General features: G+C 38.9%; 1 protein-coding gene across 3 annotated transcripts in view; it reads left to right on the forward strand.

The window, feature by feature from the left end:
• The window catches only part of hivep1 (HIVEP zinc finger 1), a 74155-nt gene that overhangs the window by 45337 nt on the left and 11998 nt on the right, over positions 1-16820 (forward strand). For all 3 annotated transcript variants that reach the window (XM_030147828.1, XM_030147830.1, XM_030147829.1), the window contains exon 3: positions 15618-15671. In XM_030147828.1, the coding sequence (XP_030003688.1) occupies positions 15618-15671 (54 nt within the window). The remainder of the gene's footprint in view (positions 1-15617; positions 15672-16820) is intronic.

Consider the following 16820-nt stretch of genomic DNA (forward strand, 5'->3'; position numbering starts at 1 on the left):
CAAAGACTAATAAAAGTGGGTTTAGCAAAATATGACCCCTTTTAAAAAGGATTAAAAGTGACAAAAAGGGCCTTAACTAAAATATATAAACACTTTGTGACTACTTAATAACTTTCCACCACAGGCCAAGGTCAGAACAAAACACTGTGAAATGACTAAAACTCATATTCATTGTTGAAAGGGAACAGAAAACTTTGGCCGATCAGAACTGAAAGTTAAAAAAAAAAAAAAAAAAAAACACCTTGAAGCATCGTCGACAGTTGAGTGAGCTGTTGGGCAACCGGCACTTGGCAGGGCACATAAAAACCCTCCCCCTTCGAGACAAACAGCAAGAGGGAGGGAGGCTGTGCAAAGGATCCCCTGGAGGGTGCCAAAGCCGGTTTTAGTGACGTCACCTGGCCTGCTCTGTTTGGGCAGGCCCTCCCCCCCCCCCCCCCTCTCTCTCTCTCTCTTTCTCTCTCTCTCTCTCTCTCTCTCTCTCTCTCTCTCTTCCTGGGCCTTACAGGAATTCCCCTCCTCGTCACATTATTCTGAGGAAACCGCTGGCAACGCCCCGACTGTGCAGAACCACAGCTGATAGGGCGGAAACGCAGACTTGTGACTGCTTGTGTTGACACAGGAGTTCGCATGCACTACTTGTTCTTTCTAGAGCGTCCTTTTGTTGCTGAACAAAAGCGGCTGCTGAGTGTTTGTTCCATGAAACATCAACAGAATCCGGGGGTAAGAAGTGAACATTTTGTCCTATAGACTATTGTGAAACGCACTCATGTATGCACACAATGACATATGTTGCAATAATTTTGTTGTGATAGAGGCAGTTTTACAGCGTGAGTAAGCGAGGAGTTAAGATTAGAATGCCACAGAAACTGCTCTCGACAAACTGTGCGAGACAGGTGTTGTCAAAGCGAATGACACAGACAGGAAGCGGTCAGTGGGCTGTCATTCAAGACGTGGCGCCACGGTAACCAACAAGTGGGCAGTGGGACAGTCAGACAAGAACCTGCATGTTGTACTCTACTGTTGGTTTGTTTTTTTCTCAGGGTAGTTGCTTTATTTTTAGTTTTGATTTGCCAAGTCTAACCTGGAAAGTACGACGTAATGATATTCACGGTAAAGACTCCAAACCTTTTAGATAAACACTTCCCTTTTCGCTGCTGTAGATTTATGCTTTTATATAAGGCCAAGTGTTGTGTCATATGGAGTTTTCTAGCACATTAAGGGTATTACTGTACCGATGAAGTACTTTGTAAAGCTAACAAGTTTTCAAAGTATGTTTAATCCACTCATGTTCCTGGCAGAACTGTGTGCATGTGCAGGCTATGATGTATGCGTACAATAAATGAAAACCAGACCTACTCATAGAGAAACAGCTCCATAGCACTACTAGAGGTGTAAAACTTCAGACTTCTTTGAGTAAGTTTCATAAGTCCAAATCAAATATTCCAATCTTGTAAAAACATCTACAGTTTCTCAGAGATTATGGTGACTTTGGAGTTGATAGAAATAGAAGTGACTGCAGTGTGAAGTTATTTAGCATAAACAGCTGTTGGTTTAAAAAAAAAAAAGTAAGACATTTAATTACGTTATCATACTTAGAGGGAATTAACCCACATGCAGTGTAACCTTCTGAGCACTTCAAAGACTACTTGCCATGTTATCCATGACCAGAAGAGGCACTTAATGAACATATAGCCAGTTAATACCTGAAGTCAATCAAAGCTTTAAAAAAAAAAGTTAATTCTAATCATAACGTTGCACAAAATGCTAATTAACATGAAATACAGTATTGCATTATACGCATAGAACCCCCCTTTTTCTTCTTCATTGACGCACAAAGTTTATTATATGTGCAGAATTTGTTTTTACTGAAATGAAACATACTTCCTGTTCTGTGAGGCCCAGGCGTCATGTGACGACATGGCAGCCATCGTTCGCTCAGTGCAGATAGGGAAACCACAGCGGCACTGTTATTTCTGTGTCACAGCTCGAGATGCTGACTGGATGGAGTTTGACGCGCAGCTTGTTTTACTTCCAGTTTTTTAGCCTCGGCAAAGAAAGAAGTGGGTGTTTGTGTACGGTCGCCGAGTCGCTCCTGGATCTCAATGACTGTTTCACATCTGATCTGAAATGGTTAGGATCAAATGGAGACATAAATCAAAACTGAACAGTTATCCAGAGTTCACTCAGAGCATTTTTTTTTTTTTTTCATGCAATGACAGCCATTTAGTAGAGCTGAGATAATTAGTCGATTATGAAGTGAGTTGAACAAAAACAATAAATACTCGCTGGTTTCAGTTTCTCAGGAGTTTTGACATGATTATGAACAATTGCACCTTGGTTTTGGACATTTGAGTTGAGTGATGAACAAAAATATGTGGCAAATATGCTGTTCTTTACACAGTCCATCCTGTAACTTATAATGATTTGGACCTTTTCTCAATCATACGTAAGTAAATACAATTGGGTTCAGGACCACATAATAATGTTATACATAATTATATCCTGGACAATTGTCTGTGACATTTTTCACTGTTAAGCAAAACAGTTTATGTAAGGAAGTAATTAGTCGGTGAATTGATAATGAAAGTTGTTGCTCTAGTTTTAAGATTGTACACAATGAAGCAACTGCTGACCATGTAAAATATGATGTTTTTATGCAAAATACACATAAAATAATGTGCATTACCAAGAATTATCCCAAACCCCACCATGATTTACATAAATATGTTGATTACGTGACATACTTCCAATTTTTGCTAACAGTATTTGTCATTTTTAATGCATGAGTAAAGGTCAGAGTTTGCATGAAAGTATTATGATAGTAGTTTTACATGTAAATGGTCAGCGCACTTCTGTTTTTTTGGACTGGATTGGACCAAATAAGCAGAATTGGGGAACCAGTTTGAGCTCTGTGAATACTTATTTCTACTGCTGGCTTGTCCTCTGACAGACTTGATAATTACCATTGAAAGAGGTCAGTATTGAGAATAATATCCCCTTGTGTTGGTGTTGAAAATGTTCACTCTGATTGGGCAAAACTGATTATATTCTTAATTTCTCCAAGCAGCTTGTGAATTATCTTACTCGAGTCTAATACGGGCTTTAGAGGCTTCACACCTTCAATGATTTGTGACTGCGAGAAAAGGAAATCATTATTTAGTGTTCCTTGGCTCTGTGTTCCTGCACCGGTTTGGGAGTCTGGCTCTTTTTCGTCTATTTTGGTGCAGGCTGACTTTTTTATTTATTTTTATTTTTTGGGTGGTGGTGGTGGTGGTGGTGGTGGTGGGGGTTTAAACGTGCATGTGTGGTCTGAAAAAGATAGAAGAGGTTATACTTGCATGCACGTTTCAACCACGCCTGCACCATTAATCCTGCGCGCACACAGAGTTTTCTACCCACCCAGTACATTTCTCGTTATATCAATTTTTCACAAGGGTGCCCACGCAGTCCCAATAATCAGTGGCCTCCAGTCTGCTGCTTCTTCCACCTACAGTTTCCTGCGGGGGCAGCAGTACAGTACACACCAAACCACTGTCTTTGTCTGTGTGTGCGCTGGAGAAAGAGATGTGATCAATATTTCATTTGTTGACTGGGTGTTTGCAGCACGAATTATTGGGAGAATGCAGTGATGCCTATGCCTCCAAACATGCCTTCTAATTACTCTTATAATGAGAGAAACGAGGAGGGTAACTCCGACAAGTTAATCCTCATAACTGCATTGTTCATCTCGCAGCTCCGTCTGCAGGATCTGCACGTCTCCCCCCCGTTTACAGCCGTACATTATTAAAAATCCGTTGCCCAGAGCTGCTCTAATGCCGCACTTTTTAACTCGTACCTGTTCTAACAGCGTCATTATCCCGCAGCATGCTGTTTCATTCGCATATAAACAATCTCTCCTCCTTGTCTTTCCCATCAGAGGGTAAACAGCTACACTGGCTGCCTCCACATTCCTCCTTCTACCTCCTCTTCCCTGGTAGGGAGATGCTTAGCAGTCAGCAGCTGATCCCCAGGCTGCAGGGAGAGCAGGACTTGCTTGAATGCCCCAAGTGTTTTTAGAAAAACACAAATCCTCCAAGCTCCCCTTTTTTTTTTTCTTATACCTATTCTTCAGGCATGTCTATTCTTGTGCTTATAATAAAATAATAGCAGTCAGACACAGCAACATATTCCTCAAGTCCATTCTACTGAGCCAAAACAAATAATATTGGTAACACTTTATAATAACTGCACACTATGAAGCATTAGTTAAGCATTAATAAATACTGAATTCATCATTTATAAAGCATATTTCTGGCATGAATGCTCATTAGTATATGGTTTATAAGCACAGTTATAAATGTTTTACTCATCATTAATAAGCTCATCTACAATATGCTTAATGATTGTATGTTCATACTTTATAAATTATGGATTCAGCATTGAAAAATTTAGTATTGCATCACTTACAAACCAGTTATGATGTGCACATACAATATTCAGACATGTACTAATGGTTAGTGAATATGTTAGTAGGTATTTTATACTAACTCACAATTTTTTTTCCAGCAGATGTCCTATAAACAGTTATTAATACAGGAATCCATTATTTCAGACAGTTATAAAGCACTTACTACTCATTAATTAAGTATATGGTGTGAGCTCATCTAAAGTGTGCACTATCTATGCCATATAAAGCATTTACAAATGAGATTTAAAGGTTGGCAATGTCTAAAGACTCACAAAAGTTTCAGTTATTCTAACAAAGGAACGACACAGCACATGGGATTATCAAACAAACTGCATTAAAATAAACTCAACACATGATTCAGGGCGTTTAAACCATACACTACTGAGCACTCATGTCAGAAATATGCTTTATAAATGATGAATTCAGTATTTATTAGTGCTTAAACAATGATTCATAGTGTGTACTTATTATAAAGTGTTACCATAATATTAAATACGCAAATCTTTGATCTTTCTATTACCTATTGAAACCTAAAATAATGTTTGAGATAGCTGCATGATGACTGTAGTTTAGAGTAACATTTTTTAGATAATTCTGAGTGCGCTCATCCACACAGCTCTAAATAGCTGTACACTCATACCTTAGTAGTCACTACATTTTCAGCAGTAACACCCAGAAAATAATTTATACTGACTTTCAGACTTTTTAACGTGTTTAGTCCAAGACCATGGACTAAAGCTTAAGCTGTTTAGAAAGATATCAACATGCAGGACAACACTTGTAAAATAAAGCTTTATGATTTTGAAAATGTTATGTATTTAATGTATGTTTTACTTCAAGATCAACCTCCACAGACCACCCGCAATAGAGGTTTATAAGTCCATTTTCCCCCATCAGCAATTAGAACTGAAGAGGTCTCTTTGATGATAGACAAAATGTTTTCAAGAGCCAAACTAGTCCAGTTGAACCTAGAAAAACTACCAAGAAGATTCAAGATCAATAGGATCTTTATAAAAAACAACAATGGAACATAATAATTGGCACCCATTTTTCAGCCTAAAATCTAAAAACAACATTCCCAAAATGATTAGGGTATAAATAACAATGTTTCACTTCCAAAAATTTGGGTTCAAAACAAAGGTAACACTTGTGAGATTGATGTAGAAGTGACAGAATCATTACCACATGTACTGTTTTAGAGTAAATGCAGCTCTACAATACAGAAAAAAATATATAATTTTCAGCTCAACCCAAAAAAACAACACAGTAGTTAGGATGAAAACCACTTAGAAATCATGGGTTAGTAGGCTAAGATCCCCTTTGGCTGGGAGCCTCTGGCTGAACAGGACAATCCTTGAATCACAAGTTGTAATTTAGAGGATTTTTTTAGTTTTAGTTTTTAGCATCGTTTGTCAAAAATTCCAAAATTACCTTTTCAGCATATTGTATGAAGTCTCAGGGGTACAAAACTCTGCTATATATTCCATCCTGTATTTTCTCTAGCTGTAGAACTCTACACAGTGTTTTGTGTAATTACAGGAATTTCAGACAGGCAGGGGGTTAAACATGTGATTGACAGCTGTGATTACCAATCAGATTCCATCAGATGTGACATGGACTTAATTCTACTGCTCTACTCCATGTGGAATTTTGGAAAACTGATATTTTTCCATAACAGCATAAAACAACAGATCTGATCATGTATGTATCAATGTTTATATTTAGTTTTATGATTTAGACAGAGGACAGAGCTGCAATAGGAGGGTGTGTATTATCAAATTGTGATGTCAATTCCCATTATATCTGTGATTCCCGCTCGTGCAGCTTAAAGTGAGGACTTTACGGACATCGTTTGCTGTCATCGCGAATATCATTTTGCATTTCAATACATAATGGCAGGAATTTTGTAGACATTTAGGTAGAAAAGTTTATATCTACAGTTCTTGGGTTGTGTAATGAACTATCCAAAACTGTAACAATCTGTTTCCAACAGAGAACAGCAGCAAAATGTCACATCTAGAAAATAGAACCAGCAAATATTAGGATTTTCCTGAATGCAACATCCCCCATTTTGATAGTTCACATTCAGTTCAGTTCACATTTATTTACAAATTTACAAATTTATTAATTTATTTATAAATTTACAAATTTACAAATTCAGTTCACATTTATTTACAAATAATTTGAAATACATATACAAGTTATAGTCATAATTTCCAGCAAGATATGATTTTGTAAAAAGGGTAACCCCAGAAGCTATCCATAGCTTACAAACGGGGGCCCAAGACATTACGCAAAACAGTACAATTTATTATGAAAATAATCTCTATTTCTACCAAAGCTAAAACCTAACCCTTGCTCTAAGAACGACCTAAGGTAATTCCATTGATGCAGACAGTATAGAATTTAGACAGTATCAGCACATCAGGCACATGAGGCAAAAAGATACAATAACACAGACTTAAATTAAACATATTTGAGAAGCAGTTTTTGTTTGAATTGCATTTTAAATATGGACAAGGGACTCTTTTATGATGTTCTCAATCTCCTGCCTTTTCACTCTGTCCTTGTTTGATTACTCTCTGAATTGTTTCTTCATAACTTTTTGGCACATTCTAGCTGGTAGTAAAGTACAATGTGATGTGATATGTGATACAGAGCCCTGTGTTATCTGAGTTTCTTCACTTCCTGGCCTTATCTTTACAGTATTGCTCTTTTATGTCGATTAGATTTGATAAAGTGAGCTGCTCCAGTTCCCAGACCGGTCAGTGCGTGAGAGGAGAGGGAAGGATGTGACTTTGCACTCCCCTCTAAACGGGCTGATGATGATGGACTGCAGGGTAATGGGACTCTTCGTCTACGGTGGGGGATCCCTCCACTTTTCTGCATCATCCTCGGACTATGATGATGGAGGGAAAACACAGTGTACTTCCTGTGGCGGCAGGTTCATCTTGCTCAAGGCCACCGGGTGTTTGTGTGTGTATGTGTGTGTGTGTGTGGGCGTGTCTGCGAAAAGAAAGAATGTGTCAGATGCTGACAGTTAGCCTTATGGTCACTTATTGCATGGGTCAGCTGCTGAGAGCTGCAAAAATGCTCCACAGACCACAGGAAGAAAAGCTGAGATAAGATCAACAGACTTCCCTTAATGGTGACAAGGAATTTCTGCAAAGCTTCAACTATATATGTACCAGCTGTTATGACTACCACGGGAGCTGTTTTGATTTAATAATAGCATTATTATTATTATCATCTGACACAGTAAATAAAAAAAAAAAAGTATTAGCCTATTATTTTACATCTGTGGTTTAAAAACTGCAATTGTAATAGAACATTTTGGCTGTTAATCAGCTCAGTGTTTGGCTACTCATGCCTTTATTTGCTAAATCTGTTTCATCTGGCATCAGTTCGCTATTTCTACTGTACTGGGTTCAGATACATTCACAGCTGCTTTTCCAGTTTCTGTTCGGTAGTCATCGGTCAAAGGCCACAACAGCAATAAATAACAGAAGTCTGAAAAGAATTTCAAACAAATCCTGTCTATTTTTATTCACCTGATTAGCTTGACAGAAAAGACCTTTTTGGTGTTGGTTGTGGGCTTCAAACACTTTTACATAACAATTGGCTTTTCTAAAAATGTCAGAACAAGGAGGTGGCCATGGCTCAGATGATAAAGCGGGTTGTCCAATAACTAAAGGGTTGGCAGTTCGAATCCTGCTCTGTCCATGTGCTGTTGTGTCCTTGGGCAAGACACTTTACCCGCCTTGCCTCCAGCGCTGCTGTATAAATGCATATGAATGTTCGGTGGTGGTTGGAGGGGCCGTAGGCGCAGATTGGCAGCCACGCTTCCGTCAGTCTGCCCCAGGGCAGCTGTGGCTACAAATGTAGTTTACCACCACCAGAGGGAGAATGTGAGAGTGAATGAATAATGGATCCTCTGTACGCGCTTTGAGTATGCGTTCATAGAAAAGCGCTATATAAATCTAATCCATTATTAAGGAGAAAATTATAAATCATTAGTGTCTAAAGGTTTAGACTAAGAGGACCAACAGTTCATTCTCATTGTTTACTTCCTTTTCTTTTGGCTGTTTAAACACTGTCTGTGTTGGAGCATATTACCAAAGTCAGTTTTTTCCAAAAGTAGTGTTTGAATGACGGACTTTGAGCATTGACCTTGAACATGTCAGATTGTTCCAGTTGAGTTTTCAGGTGGTCGCTGGAGTCGGTTTTGTTTAGGTGGAAGGTCTTTGTTGTAGTTTTAAAAATGCATCAGTCATTGGAGTTTACAAAGCCTGTCCTGTACAGCAGCCTGGTGGAGGTGCTCACGTTACATAATCTCCCTCCTGCACAATGACAGGGTAGACGGGAGCAGCTGCCGACTCCAATCCCATCATCTTTTATTTTCCTTTCCTTTCCTTTCCTTTCCTTTTCTTTCCTTTCCTTTCCTTTCCTCCATCTGACCTGTTATACCAACAGATTTCGCAAGAATCTGAATCCAGCAGACTGTGAACTCACCACACACTTGTAACCTGAAACAAAAGCCTTTTGGTGTAGTTTTTTTTTTTTTTACTTGGTCTCCTGCTTCCTTATTGCTGGTGGACGCCCATCTGCGCTGGCATTGTTCAGGCTTGTTGCTAGTACACTGCTGTAGTGTCATGCATACTGATGACACCTCAACCCTCGCAGATGCTGTTTTTGCAAAACAACCAGTTTCCCCCTTAACACACACATGTCTCTTGATGCTAGCAGGAGAAGCAGCACCAGGCTGTAGCCAAGGCTCAGAGTCCATCTGAAACACATGACGTTGTACATATGGACCACCACGAAAAGCTGCCACTAGGCTGTTGATGGTGGCCATTTGGCATGGCGAGGCCCAGCGGGGCAGACGGTTGAGCAAAATGTGAATGTGTTACAGGCTGGCAGTGAGGGTAGAGGGGTGTGTGGAGTCTGGTGGTTGGTTGTCAGTCGTCCAACAGGAAGAGGTGCAAAGTAACTGAATATAGTAAATTAATCAGGTATTTTACCTGCAATTTCAAGGAACTTTTGGTCCTAGAGGATTCATTCATTCCCTTTCAGTGCATTTATCTGAGATGTTATTTGAGTTTTAGATGTTTTCAGAAAAAATAATATGGAAAATAAACAAGAGATTAATCTAAAAGGCTAAATATGTTAGTTGACTCAGATTAAGGTTACATATAAAACAGTATGATCTTAAAGAAATCCTGTTCTACTAGTCTTACAAATCAAACACTGTTCAGCAATCACTTGACTGATAATAAAACATATTATAGGTTAACATTGGCGTATTTTCAAGGCCAATACAAATGGATTATGAATAAAGGCAGATTATTAAACCCAATTAGGGACAAATACTAAATAAATGAGCAAGTAAATTTGGATGTGGAGTTTCAAAGTAAACCAATAAATCTGGACCAGAACATCAGTCTGGTGGGTGGGATTCCCTCAGAATCCTCCATTCCATTTGAGTTTCCCAGTACTGGCCATCAGCCACTATTATACAACATCCTTGACCACCAAATCATCAATTTACTCTGCATATTTCAGTACATTTAAAGGCATGAGTCTGGCGTATTTATTTATTTAGTTGCGATGTGTGTTGGTGCAGAAAGGCAGTAGCTCTGAGGGGGAATCCGGTGCCAGGGACATTCAGCTGCCACTCTGCTGCAGATTCATATTGTTTGTTATTAGACAGGCAGAGGTCGACTTTCATACTTAAGTTGAGTTTATTAGGTCCATCTTCCAGAGGTGAGTTGTCACCCCATCTCATTAGAACGCATTTGTATCTGTGGCTATTACAGCCACGTCTTCACCAATTATTGTCTGTCAAATGCCTTAATAGAGTTTAGACAGGCCTCGCCTCCCACTGAGCATACCCCCCCCTTACAGCCCCACTGTAGCTGATGGCTAGTAAATTCACATCAGGTGGGCGGTGGGATTCGTGCACTGTGTGATGACGTCACTTCGGCCCTCGGGGCACTAGTAATCACATTTCCCACTCACTCCTAGACTGCGCAGAGAGAGGAGTGGGCTGGAAGATGCAGGGAAAGGGGGGGTACATTAAAGATTCGTGGTTGTCATGACAGCGACCAGCGAGGAGACTGACTCCCTCGCCTACAAACTCCTGCCTAATTGGCATGCACCCGCCCACTCTGGCCCCTCCCAGCCCCATCCTCACATATGCTCTGGTATCACATTGCTCAGATCAAAGATCCCCCACCTCGAGACTCGGGGCGAACGTTGATCTGCATTTCACATCAGTCCTGTCGGCTTTGTCTGCTCAAAAACCTGCATTTGTAGGTGTATTGTCGAGCAGTGCAGGCATAGAGAGGAGGGGGAGATTACTAAGCAAGAATTTATGATCTACTGCAGGTCTAGTCTGAATGGTGTATAAAAGTGCCAGCTGTAGATCAGTCTCTTCATGATTTGAGTGAGATTGAATAGCACCAGCACATGTTTAAGTTAGTGGAGTGTATTGATTCTCAGTCTACTAAATTATTAAAGCTGTTCAGATGCTTTTTGCTTACAATAAAGCCTCTCTTAGACAAGTCATTCAGCACGCTTTTCAGAGCCTTGGTAATTTTCTGTGCCTTTTTAAAGCCTTAGAGCATGCGTGCTGGGATTAAAGTGGCTTTTGGCAGGTGGGGGAACCCTAGGGTTGGTGTAGCAATGCAGAAGGGGAAAAATACTTGCCTGAAGTTACCATTAGAGGGTGAGGTTGGGTGATTATTGACTGAGTCTGTGCTTGTGTTTTCTGATGATCCAGCATCACCTTTACTGACAAAAGCACTGCACCTGTGAATGTTAGATGGGAGGATGACTTTTCACATGTGACAAAGTAAATGTTACCTCTTACCCTGTTAAAAATCTGATATTGTAACTATTGGGGACGCATCAATATATCTGCTGATATTTGCTGATATCAATATCACATTTGAGATGTCTTTTCAGATAGAAGTGACAGTTATTTATCTGTTTTTATTTTTGATTTTTGATTTTAGTGATTTATTTCAGAAAATCCAATGAAATTTAACATACATGTGAACAAGTAAAACATAAATAATAATATAAAAATCAACAATGAAGGCAATCTTAGACAGAAGAACAGCACAATAGTTTCATGCCCGAAAAGGGGTGGGAAGAAGTGCAACTTATTTAATGCCACCCCTTCTCCATAAAATATTATTAATATATATATTCATCTGTTGTGTTGTAATGTATGCAAAACAGTGTCATAAAGGAATGAAAGTCTTTAAAATGTAACTCTTCTTATGTTTATGGAATGATAATAATGATTATAAAATCATCTCTTTGTTAAGTGCGGGATGAGTAATAACTGAAATTAAAAAATCAGAGTAACATCTGTATCAGCATCAGCTATTGAATAAAATGTAATTTTAAATATCACAATCAGTATTGGCAAGATTGGCACGAATTTTGTCATCTGTGCATCCCTAGGAACTATTATAATTATTTCAAAGTCATGTAAAAGTTCCATGTGATGGTACTTTTCTAACAAATATTTTTTAGTGTGTAATAAGGGTGAAAAGTATAAAAGTGTTGAATTTCCATTACTGAAACTGTTCTTGTCTGACTACATGGCTGCTATTATTGTAGACATAAGCTGAGTTATTGTGTTTGGATTTAAAGGACTTGGTTGTATTGTGTTTTTTGTAGTAACTGTAATGGATCACATACATTTATAAAGTAATCAAACTGCATAATGCCATTACATGTCAGATGTAAGATGATATGCAAGGAATAATATAAGAGAGGAATACGCTCACCATCACCAGACCCAGTAATTACACTGTCTCCTCCAAACATTGAATAATATTTATTGCATTGGCTTGGTTGAGTATTTACCAGAGACACAGTCTGCTAATGACCCACTATGGCTACAAGTCCTATATACATTATATGTACATGGCATTCTTTTCAATGTGACAATCCCTATGTGATGTCTCTGCTGAATACATTTAAATAAAAAGATATAGATAAATAACAATTATTTGCTAAGACATTTTCTCACTATGCTCAGCTGATTATTGATTGATTGATTAATTGATTGATTGATCAAGTCCATTATTCTTTATTCCAAAGTTATTCCTAATAGATGAGATAATCATTATCATGTCTAAATAATGTAGGAGTGCCATCATGTCTGTATATTGTGTGGATTAGTTGCTACTGGAAAGTATTAGTTTCACTTTGATCATCTGCATACGGTCACATGTTCAGGCACGATGTGTTTATGTTTTCCGTATTTCACTCTCTCTCGTCAGAAACAAAGTCACAGATCACAGTCCTGAAGCGTCTCCAAATTTAATCATTCAAAGGAGTCGGAACATTCCAGCTCATTTCAGTCCCTGTGTGTGTGCTTCAGTTTTCTTAAGCAGAATCTTTTTGGGCATCTTTTTGTTTTGTTGGAGACCTCCGATGTAAATAGTTGAGTTATTGGCAGCAGTTAAAGTGGGGCCACATTATGAGTCCCCCCCCCCTCCCCACAAGATTGTGTTTTCTCTCTCTTCCTTCAAATTTAGTGGTCATGTTCCACTGTATGCTCTGGTTTTCATCATGGACAGCACACAACGTTTGTGTACATTCCTTTTATTGTTTTCTTGTGGATACGGGACAATTACAGATTTCAGAGGGCATGATGAATGTCTTAAAGCCCCGTAGTGAAATATGTAACCATCACCCCGACCGCCTCAGTAACCCCAACAGCCATAATGAGGAAAATATGAACAACCCTATAATCATTCCCTGCTGTCTTAATAACTTGGGCACTGTGGATGGAATTTTTTTTTTTTGTCCTCTTGAGGCCAACAGATGAAGGCAGCACTGCCTTGTCCCTTTCCACTCATTTGGGCTGGTGTTTCCTGTTCTTTTCCATGCTTCAGAGCTTGACTTCATGGGTGTCATTCAGCATGAGGGGTCTTGTTTGCGGTTTATTATGTAAGAAGTGCAATTTGATATTTAATAGCTTATACTCTCATCTTCTACCATACACAACCACTAATAAGATTTTTGTTGGGCAGTAATCACTTACGCTTTGGTTTGCCAGTGCGGTCTAAAACAAGACATATGCATCAAGCTGTGCAAACAATGAAGCATAGCTAGTGAAAATCTACCTCCAAATCATTTCACCACTAAAATAAGCATTTATTATGTCAAATTGGTCTGCAATAACATAGCCGTTGAGTTGCGGAAGCTGCGAGGCTGTGCTGTACAGCGTGGTTTCCGTGACTGTGCTGAGCTGAGGGAAGCTTCAGGATCCTCTCTGTTTGGAGGAATACCATGCCAGCTTTGTTGCCAGGAAAACACAGCCTACCTGATTCCTTTTGTCAGCAGGCGAAGGCGTTCACATGATCGCTTACATGCAAAAACACTAGACGCACAAACGCGTACCTCTCCCAGCCTTTTTCCGTCCACCTTTTTAGTGTAAGATTCACATAAACATAAGCTCTGCCCCCTCCTCATGTGCCTGGGTTGCTGTGTTTCTGCTGGCAGGGTGCCTTTGTTTTGCTCCACGGCAGCACAGGGGTGGGGACGCATTATGTAATCTGTGGCGTGTGCCTGGGATATAGAGGAAAAGAAGGAAAGACATGCAGAAGGGTGTGACTGTAGTAACACACACAGGATGACATAATCCACTGACCTCCTCTGTGGCTTTCTTCTGTCCACCCCTCCTCCGAGTGTTCCCGGCATTGCACTTTGATTTTGGGAACCGCAGATGAAACATCCTCTTTCACCCTCCATTAACGTTTGTGCAATCTAGGACAAAATTGTTACCACTGCTCCTCAAGGACTCTAATGTCATGAGCAGGGCACAGAGGCCATGGCGGGTTTAATTTTCCATCTAGTTTCCATGGTCGTAGGAGACAAAAACATGCTGTAGTGCTTTGCTTTTCTGGAAATGACCAGTTTTCCATCTGTGCGTAATGTGTGTCATACTAGTACTTACACGTGTAGAAGACTTGTTGTATTGTTTTTTTTTTTTTTCTTTTTTCTTTTTAATTTTTTTCACAAAAACAAACAATGAAAATTTCCAATTTAATGTTTCTGCACATTTATGACTAAATAGTAGACACCGGCCAGTGTAGTTTGCAACGACAGCCCCAAATGTGTTTGACTCAAAATATAAAATGAAAATAGGAGAATTGAATTGAATTACCTTTATTTGTCATTGTGCAGAGCATAATGGAATTTAATTTGTATTAAAAGAAAATGCATGTGTTAATAAGTATAAAACACTAAAGTACAGTGAATAAAATTAAATACAGTGAGTGGTTGCATGGACAATAATGTGAAGTATATGCATCAATAATTTACAACAAAAAAAAGACATGGAGTTAATATTATTTTCCAGTTTCAGACCTTAGTGTTTGTCTTCAGTTTATTTTCTAAACTAGCGTTCATATGTTGCAGTTATAAAGATTTTTCACAATTAGGAAAGTAATGAAACATATGCATTTATATTTGTCACATTAATAGCCTATGTTGAAGTCATTCTACAGCAGCAAGAAAATGTGACTTACCCCCTTCCTCTGCCTCTGTCACACGTTCATGCTACATTAAGCCAGTGTATGTAATTAATATTAATTACAGTTCCTCACCGTCAGTACTGCGTCACTTCCCACACATCTTTACAGTTCTTGCAGTAACAGGTTTATCACCTGCTGGATCGTGGGTGATGATTGTGACATATAGAGGGGAATTAATTTGTCTTTTCTGAGGGGTGTAAACAGCATTTGAATATGCAAAGTGAACTGTGGGTTAGTGCTCGCTCTGTGATAATGAGAGTGAACCCACCATATTGACTTGTTTGCAAACTTAACCTGTATATCATGCATATTCATGCTGTTATTTCTATAAGTAGGCGTACTTCTAGGGTACTATTATTCTGTGCACACATACTTGCCCCCTTCACGGTTGCAGGAGTTTCCATATTGAAAGCGTGCACTCTCTCAGCTATGGAAGAATGTCTGTTTCTCATTTGAAAGATCTTCATTTTGCTGCAGCCGTGTGGGAAGCATCCCCAGTATCTTTAGTTCTATTCTGTTGTGCACTTCACCGTGGAGTACGAGTGCGTGTGTGCAGATGTGTGCTTCTGCTCTGTGTACTCAAAATGGTATCTGTTCTTGTTTTGCAGATAAAATCGAGGAAGCACAGAAAGAACTGAAAGACCCCAAAAGTTCGCAGAAAGGTAAGAGCCTTTTAAAATTCACAATTTAAATTTCTGAACAAGAACACTGCTCTCAAAGGGTGTAAGATTAATAATTTTTCAATATTAGTACAAGATATAATGCTGTTTTGTTTGTTGACTATTTTATACTTTGTAGCTGTGTTTTTCTGACATGCAAACGTGGTCCTACACAATTTATTTTTCATATCCTTGGCCTGAATATCCCCCTTGTGGTTGATAAAAGACATGTCAAACTATTTCAGAAAAATTCACATTAGCATTTCAGATTTTTTTTCTGTGTATCAGAATTAAATTTGGAGACCAATTTTAATGAATGCAAGGCAGTTCAATATAATGCTATGTAATAATGAATAAACCAGAAAATGCTAACTCATTATATCAATATTACGTTGTACCTTTGCATTGTGCAATAACACTAACACAAACTAGTTATTACACACAAAAACCAGTTTCTTTTTTATTGTCAGTTGTTACATAACAACATATAAAGCCAGTTTAGTTAAGTTAAAGCAGTGCCATGTTGTCGGTTTAAGCCTGAGAATTAGCCAGCTGAGCCTACCTCATCACTGCTGCATTGTCCTTTTAAAAAAACACCCATCTTATTTGCACGACATGCTAGCTGTGATTGAATCATCCACTCTAAATGAGATTTGGCGGGGACACTAGAGAAAGGATACAAATAAGAATATCTCAATCCCTGTCTCAGCACAGCAGGTACTGATGTCCCTGCCTGCAGGTCAAGGGTTAATCCTCTTGAAGACATCAGTGGTTCTGTCACAGTAGAAGTCTAATGCGTGCTTTTCAAACTAGACAGTCATAGAAGGAAATGATTTAGTTTTGTGAGATGACAAAGATGCTGATTATATTATACATATTTTTTATTTAACAATAGCCCTGACAGATTTTTATAACAATAAACATTGTCATGGCTGGCAACAATCAAATGATTGTTTAGGTTCTTTATGAAGTCATTGGATTTTGTTTGCAGACTTGTGGTTTCTAGGAATAAGTAATCTGTTCCCCATGTCTTTTAGCAGCAGCTGGATGTGTGACTCTTCAGAATGCGTTTTTAGAAAGGGTTAGGAAAAAAATCACAGGGTTCGCTTTGAGGGCTATATTTGCTATGTACTTGTCGAATGCTCTGGTTCC

Source organism: Sphaeramia orbicularis, chromosome 11 (assembly GCF_902148855.1).
Source record: "Sphaeramia orbicularis chromosome 11, fSphaOr1.1, whole genome shotgun sequence".
Taxonomy (NCBI): domain Eukaryota; kingdom Metazoa; phylum Chordata; class Actinopteri; order Kurtiformes; family Apogonidae; genus Sphaeramia; species Sphaeramia orbicularis.